This window comes from Colletes latitarsis, chromosome 10 (genome assembly GCF_051014445.1).
Source record: "Colletes latitarsis isolate SP2378_abdomen chromosome 10, iyColLati1, whole genome shotgun sequence".
Classification (NCBI taxonomy): domain Eukaryota; kingdom Metazoa; phylum Arthropoda; class Insecta; order Hymenoptera; family Colletidae; genus Colletes; species Colletes latitarsis.
Window position 1 is genome coordinate 27,005,293 of NC_135143.1, and position 7,743 is coordinate 27,013,035.

At 32.0% G+C, this 7,743-nt stretch overlaps 2 protein-coding genes across 4 annotated transcripts; both read left to right on the forward strand.

Annotated features, from left to right (window-relative positions):
- Positions 1–1,057: 1,057 nt before the first annotated feature.
- Positions 1,058–3,586, forward strand: Sqor (Sulfide quinone oxidoreductase). Its single transcript, XM_076775045.1, has 9 exons — positions 1,058–1,304; positions 1,533–1,646; positions 1,734–1,842; positions 1,961–2,185; positions 2,259–2,459; positions 2,539–2,748; positions 2,821–3,007; positions 3,071–3,317; positions 3,403–3,586. Exons 2-9 carry the CDS (start codon positions 1,534–1,536, stop codon positions 3,479–3,481), a joined length of 1,371 nt encoding a protein of 456 aa, XP_076631160.1. The 5' UTR covers positions 1,058–1,304; position 1,533; the 3' UTR covers positions 3,482–3,586.
- Positions 3,587–3,675: 89 nt separating this feature from the next.
- On the forward strand, positions 3,676–5,422 carry Zetacop (COPI coat complex subunit zeta). Of its 3 annotated transcripts, none has more exons than XM_076775046.1 (6): positions 3,676–3,942; positions 4,366–4,611; positions 4,689–4,822; positions 4,896–4,986; positions 5,118–5,126; positions 5,218–5,422. In XM_076775046.1, exons 1-6 carry the CDS (start codon positions 3,676–3,678, stop codon positions 5,263–5,265), a joined length of 795 nt encoding a protein of 264 aa, XP_076631161.1. In that variant the 3' UTR covers positions 5,266–5,422. The 3 variants fall into 3 exon arrangements, with proteins under 3 accessions (XP_076631161.1, XP_076631162.1, XP_076631165.1); XM_076775050.1 differs by lacking the exon at positions 3,676–3,942 and adding an exon at positions 3,949–4,138; XM_076775047.1 differs by lacking the exon at positions 5,118–5,126.
- The last annotated feature ends 2,321 nt before the right edge of the window (positions 5,423–7,743 follow it).

Here is a 7,743-nt window from a genome sequence, read left to right on the forward strand (position 1 = left end):
GATCGTGACGAGCTTGCCTAGTTTCGGGCAGCGTTAAAAAAAAAAAAAAAGTTATCCTCAATAAAGAGAGAAGCAAAAGAATGACTAAAACAAAGCATCTCGCATTCTTCGTTATTTCACCTCTCGTGTCCGTGTTCCTTCGATTTTATCGCTCGTCTGTTTCGTTTTTAATCACGTATTTGTTAGAGATTTCCTAATTTCGAGGAGAATTTGTCGAATGCCTGACGTTTTATTACGCTGTTTGTATTTTATTTTACTATATCAGGATAATAATATGTTAACCGAATTCGCAGCAACAACGAATATTTAAAGTTAATGTTACAAGTCTTAAGTTGAGTTTATTAGTCTTACTAACAGACTCAGTTCTATACATTATAAATTGGTCCTTTCTCTTTTTAAAATTAATTTAGTTCCTGACATTAAATATTTAACATTAAAGTCTCAAGTACAGAGGTTTATTAGTCTCACTAATAGACTCAGTTGTAAACATTATCAATTGGTTCCTACTCTTTTTAAAATTAATTTAATTCCTGACATTAAATATTTCTCACGGTGCTTTCAGTGACGAATCTAACGGAACTCAACGGGGGGAGGGATCTAATAAAAGGACGTGAAAAAATTCAAGAATCCAACATCTAAAAATTATAAATATAAATATTAAACTTATGATCGTGTTCAACATTTATCAACGAATAGACAAATCGTTTCGAGCGATTGAAATCCAGATGATAAATTTGTTTGATTAACGGGGTGGGGTTCAAACTCGTGTAATCTCCGTCCCCTTTGCATCCATTACTGCTTTGATATTTATCGTTCTTAAAATACTATATGTTTTATATCGTAGCGAACATCTGCTATGTGTAAGTTACATAATCTAATAGAAATCAATACTTTAAAGAGATAATCCATATCCCTTATAAAGTTTCGAACTAACTACTCTATGCACATTATACACGTATAACAATTAAATTCGTACTTCATGCAACTCTTTAGCATGTGTGCAATATTGTTTAACACGTGGACTCGAAACTGGAAATTGCGCCTGCGTGTTACTTTACGGTTAAAAAAATGTAGATAGGTATATCGTTCCGAGGATCCAAGATCCAAGAACTTGTTACTTGCTTATACTGTGCAGTATGTATTTGCGAACCTTCGAGTTTGCACGCCAGATTCTGACAACGTAATATTTACGCATGATTGATCCGTCATAGATTCGGTAAAGTACTCTATTATTGCGATCATTAAACACTTTTACCGAACGTATCGAATACGTAATTGCGTGACAGTGGTGTAAGAAAGATCAGGTATTTCTTCACGTTCATTATTATATTTTAAAGCAACATAGTTTTACACAATTAAAAATAAACGTATTATGATTGTTTTTTCCAAGTATTTATCAATGTAAAAAATCATTTGGAACAATTACTATTAGAATTGGCTAGAACCATTTTCACGAATGTAATTTTGCAACAAGTGAATTGTAACAAGATTTAAATAACATTTATGATTTTTCTTATCTTAACTAATTTTAGAATGAGTCACATTAGGTGTTTGCACAATCTTACATCGCGTTTGTTCACCTGCAATTTTGAACCATTCACGAGGAACTTATTAATTAAAAATGAATCTAGGGGTGTTCATCATTCGTAAGTAATATTAATGTATAAATAGAAAGAACTGAACGTATTAAAATTCAACAATCATATTAATATTAATGAAACAATATATTCCAGGTGCCAAATATTGGTAGTTGGAGGTGGTACCGGAGGTTGTAGTATGGCTGCAAAATTTGCCAACAGGTTTAAGGATCCAAATCAAGTTATCATAGTAGAGCCAAGCGATGTAAAGTTTTCTTTTATTAATACAGTTGAAATTCTTACTTTAAAAGTAGAAAATTACTTAATATTTCACAAAGCACTGTAGGATATCATTTTATGTAAATTACTATTATACTTTCTAGATCCATTATTATCAACCTTTATTTACTTTAATCGGGGGTGGTATAAAATCATTTCAAAGTTCAAAAAGATCAATGAAAGATGTTTTACCACAGAATGCAAAGTGGCTTCAGGAAAGTGTAATGAGATTCGAACCAGAACAGAACGAAATAATTATGAGTAACGGTGATACTGTGCAATACAAATACATGATCGTTGCAATGGGCTTACAGTTGCATTGGGAAAAAGTGAGGTTGGAAAAAATATCTTACATCTTTCAATTAGGAAATAGAAATTACTTGTATTTCACATGTATATCAGGTACCAGGTTTAATAGATGGACTTCGAGACCATACGTCGCAAGTTTGTTCTATATATGGTCCTGAAACTGTTGCAAATGTCTTTTCTAAAATTTCAAAAACCAAGGATGGCACTGCCTTATTTACCTTTCCAAATAGCCCAGTTAAATGTCCTGGAGCTCCACAAAAAATTGTGTATCTTGCGGAAGATTATTTTCGTAAAGTAAATATGAATGATATGTATTTTGATCTTCCTGTTGCTAAAATTTAGTACATTTAGATGATACTTATTTTTCTTAAAGCACAAGGTGCGTGATAATATTAAGGTTGTGTATAACACGGCTTTACCAGTCATATTTGGTGTTAAAAAATATGCAGACGCGCTTTGGAATGTCTGCGGACAAAGAGACATTACAGTAAATCTTCAAATGAATCTTGTGGAAATAAATACGTCCGCACGGGAAGCAGTATTTCAGAGATTGGATAAACCAAATGAGACGGTTGTACACAAGGTATTTCTTTTCTTTTTATGTATAAAGTACGCATATAAGATAATGCAATTTATAATAAATACTCTTGGTTAGTATTCGTTGCTTCACGTATGTCCGCCGATGGGTCCACCGGATGTTTTGAAACGGCACCCTTCATTAACGAACGAAGTGGGATTTCTGTCAGTTGATCCCAAAACGCTACGTCATACGAAATACTCAAATATATATGGAATAGGAGATTGTACGAGTTCTCCAAATTCCAAAACGATGGCTGCAATAGGTACAATAATATTTAGTAAAAACTGTGAAACGGAATTTCCGTGAATATTTATTTTTATTTTAGCGGCTCAAGGAAAAGTGTTATATAATAATCTTACTAATGATATGATGAATAAATCTACGACCATGGCTTACAACGGTTATTCGTCTTGTCCTTTGGTTACTGGTTATGGAAAATGCATTTTGGCCGAATTCGATTACAATTTACAACCACTGGAAACGTTTCCAGTAAATCAAGGACGAGAATATTACTTTACGTATATACTTAAGACATATATTTTCCCGTTTATTTACTGGAATCTGATGCTACGGTAAATTTCTCATAATTTTTAATAAATCTTTAATCAAACGTAGAGAGATACGAGATTTACTAATAATAATCGTTTAAATTCGCAGCGGCAAGTGGGATGGACCGGAATTCTTCCGCAAATATTCAAGTATGATCAAAAAGACAGAAACTACTGATAAAGTTTAAAATTAAAATGCTTTCGTACAACAGATATATTAAAAAAAAAAAATCATTGTACATAATATTTTTAAATGTTATTTAGTATCGCTAATAAATGTTATTCATAAGATATTTATTGTATAAAATACGTAATTGTGAAAAAATGGTCGGTGATTTAAATTTCTATATTTATAAAAAAACAGGAATATATGTAAATAAACATGTATTACCTGTATTCAAAACTTTATGATGTTAATTTCTATATGAGCGTAGGGCAAATAAATAGATTTTTGGCGCACTATTATATTGCTTTTTTTCTTTCGGTCGAAAAAATTAAGGTACACGATCGGTCACTGAAAAGCTGTTCGTACGCACCGGGTCTTATCGATCAATCGAATCAATTTTCGCACAGTATCGTTACGATTCACGTAGTACCGCAAAAATATCGACGCGTCAAGTTTGACGTAAACATGGATGGCCAGCTATTGGTAGGTTTTTTAATGTGCGTCTTACGTTTTTTTTATACAGACTTGATAGTAAAACACGTCTCGTAATAATATATTCTTGATGTAAGTATTGTCTCGTGCAATTGTAATCATGAATCGTGGTGGATCATCGAAAGTTGTTCAACATAACCTATCTCCGATGCTTCAGAGTGACCAGGATCGCGATTTTCTGCAACGCGTATGATTTCTATTGATTTTAAGTTTGCTTTTCCTGTTTGTTCCCATTTATTGTCGTTCAGTTGGATAATAATACTAAACGCAGGTGTTTCTTAACCTCTGTAACTTTAACGTAGCATGCGTGGTTATTAAAAATTGTAGTCGCATACTACATGGGTGCATACGTGGGAAAGAATCTTTTTTTTTTTAAATTTTCCCTATTTTAATACGAATCGTGTATGACTATAGGAACCAACGCTTTACACTGTCAAGGGTATGGCCATCCTTGACAATGATGGTAACAGAATATTAGCGAAATATTATGACAAGAACGTGTTTTCTACGTCGAAGGAGCAGAAAGCGTTTGAAAAGAATCTTTTTAATAAGACACATAGAGCAAACGCGGAAATTATTATGCTAGATGGTTTAACTTGTGTTTATAGAAGTAATGTTGACTTGTTTTTTTATGTTATGGGAAGTTCTCATGAAAACGAGGTAAATATAACTCTGAAATAAACAGCTGCTTCGATAAAAAGTTTGTTATTAGTAAGATTTTGCTATTTCTGTTCCAGCTTATCTTAATGAGTGTCTTAAATTGCTTGTATGACTCGGTTAGTCAAATTTTAAGAAAGAACGTTGAGAAAAGAGCTGTTTTGGATAGCTTAGATATAGTTATGTTAGCCATGGATGAAATCTGTGATGGAGGGTAAATAAAAATGATTAAGTAATAGCATTTATAAAAAGGTATCGAATAATGCATAGATAATTTGGTTTTTTAGAATCATTCTCGATGCTGATGCTTCCAGCGTTGTTCAGAGGGTAGCATTGCGAACTGATGATATTCCACTTGGAGAGCAAACAGTTGCACAGGTAATAGTTAGTGTTAGGTTACAAGTTTGATGAATTTAATGTCGTAGTAACGTTTGTGTCCGTTTGTGACATAGAAACACTTTCGATTTCTTTATTTTGTGTTCATGCATCATTCTACATTCTTCGCACAGTCTCTGATTGTAAGTTTTTGTAACTTTGGAAGACAGAATAGTTAACATTTTTCTCTTGTAACTCTCGTGTATGTTATTAAATACTTTATTTTTGTTCTAGGTTTTGCAATCGGCGAAGGAACAACTAAAATGGTCTTTATTAAAATAAGTATTATACATAGAAACTGTATTAAATATTTTATAAAACTTGCACTATTTTAAGTGTAAATGTAAACATTTCTGGAATACTGATCATCTATCAATTATAATACTTGATTTTGATTTTTTTGTATTAATGTTCTGGTTCCAAGAAATTTTGCAAAATACTTCGAAGAGAAAGTATAAAATATAGCATTTATTTTTATGATATTTAGTATTTTTGATGTATATTTATATTTATATCTATATAATCTGTACGTAGTTCATTAAAAGTGAAGTATAAAAAACTATATTTAATTTTTCATCGTTAATTTATAATGTAAGTCACGATAATCTTGATTCTAAATATCATAATCGTCGTGTTATTTTTTATCTTATTATAATATACTATTTGAATCCATTTTCAATTAACGTTATTTCCTTTATATGTATATTACACGATAATTATCGTGTAATTGCACTGCGATTACTTTGAAGAAGTAATTCCAGTAAATATAATATGATTGTATTTTGTCCAATGCTGATAAGGGTTTAATGAAAAATAAAATCCACTTTAAGGTTAGAAATCGATAACCAAATAATCGATCGTAAATATTTTAAACGGTTGGTCAAGTTTTCAAATAATCGGCCTGAATCAATAAAAAGCAACTAAATACAATTATGATTATAAACCTTTGCTATTTAAATATTTAAATGTTAATTTGTATAGATTCTAGTGTATCTATATTGATTTGAGTTATAATTACTTACCAATACGATCTTGTAGCAGATATGTTGTCCTGTTCACCTGCACTTTATTGAGGTCGATGATACTTACACTCAACTTACACTGTATAGTTTAATATGTGGACTTACATTGGTGGCGAATTCAACACTTAAAAACGATAAAATAATCGAATTTAACTTAGTATGCTATCGGATAGCAATTAGTTATGCTCTATTACTTTGTCAAAAGAATTACTAAAATACAAGACTTTCTATAATAAATACAACGTCATATTGGAAAGTTTTTCCCGTGAAATAATTTAAAAGACTACAGGTTCGTCTACTCTAGTATTATTTAATTTGCAAAGAAACTTTAATATAAACGCAGTTACAGACAATATTACGCGAAAAAGTTTGAATGAAATCTGCGTCCCTACAAGTGCGACCTCTCGTTGTTAGATATGGGGTTAAAAAATCAGTCATACGATAGATGGTGTTACTTGTGACATCATTGAATGACTTAACAAGTCACATAAATTTCGACTTATGGGTAAGTACTGACTGAAAGTATATTTAATTGACTAAATTAAATATTTAAGGATTAATTTATTTGTTCCCATTTTTGTGTCTTTATTATCGAATAAAATAATATTCTATTACAATTAATTCCTCTGTTAGCTTCTCGATTCTCTATCAGCAAAGGAAGTACAAAAGACTGTAAATTAAAACTGAATATTCTTCAAATTTTCAAACGATTTTCAACGCAATCGCTGATACAAAAAAATTTTCGTAAAAATTCTAGATCCGAGGTGGTGAACATCATTTCAACTCCTTCGACGTGGAAAGGGGTACGCGATAGTTGTTTTTTCCTGGTCTCGGGGGAAATCTGAGGTCGACCTAAGGGGGAGGAACGAAGCTAAAGGTCGTACAGTGAACACCACCTAGAAATCGCAGGACAGTGGTCGCTTATTTGAAGTCAGGTGACAAGCTGGTAGCCCGATTCGATTGTGTCCGTTGGTTACTCTTTCATTGAGTTCCTCCGCGCTGGGAATTTTAGATTTGATTACAAAACGCGTCCACCTACCCGTCCCCGCCATCGGCACCATCTCCTCCACCTCCACGTCGCGATCGTGCTTTTGCCCTTGCAGCTAGCGATGGGACCAATAAACTCGCGTGTCACGCATTCGTTTCTCGAGATCAACGTTAATCAATTTTACTTTATCGAGTATTCTAGATTATAAATCATAGATGATTTCGAAATTAATTACGTATTTTGTAATGAAGAAAACTTCAAAATAGATGTCTTATTTTTTACGAATATATTAGGTGTGTGATATAATTTCTTCATTGAGGCTTCGTTAAAAAGTTATTAAAAAATTTCAAATCGTTCTGAAAAAAATATTTTTAGTTGTAGGAGGGTATTACAATCATTTTAGGTAAATAGACATACCCCCGAAATCCTACGCACTTTCGAGAAAAAAATTCGAGAAAGTGTGAAATTTTTCGACAAAATTAAAAAATCTCAAATCATTCTGGAAAAAATATTTTTAGTTGTAGGAGTGTATTACAATCATTTTAGGTGAATAGACATACCCCTGAAATCCTACGCACTTTCGAGAAAAAAATTCGAGAAAGTGTGAAATTTTTCGACAAAATTAAAAAATCTCAAATCATTCTGGAAAAAATATTTTTAGTTGTAGGAGGGTATTACAATCATTTTTGGTGAATAAACATACCTCCGAAATCCTACCCATTTTCGAGAAAAAAATTCGAGTAGGTGGAC

Coding starts and splice junctions, on each gene's coding strand:
- Sqor (XM_076775045.1), top strand. CDS start 1,534: ATGAGTCACATTAGGTGTTTGCACAATCTTACATCGCGTTTGTTCACC. Junction 1,843..1,960: donor TCATAGTAGAGCCAAGCGAT/GTAAAGTTTTCT, acceptor TATACTTTCTAG/ATCCATTATTATCAACCTTT. Junction 2,460..2,538: donor CGGAAGATTATTTTCGTAAA/GTAAATATGAAT, acceptor TTTTTCTTAAAG/CACAAGGTGCGTGATAATAT.
- Zetacop (XM_076775046.1), top strand. CDS start 3,676: ATGTATTACCTGTATTCAAAACTTTATGATGTTAATTTCTATATGAGC. Junction 4,612..4,688: donor GAAGTTCTCATGAAAACGAG/GTAAATATAACT, acceptor TTTCTGTTCCAG/CTTATCTTAATGAGTGTCTT. Junction 4,823..4,895: donor GATGAAATCTGTGATGGAGG/GTAAATAAAAAT, acceptor TTGGTTTTTTAG/AATCATTCTCGATGCTGATG.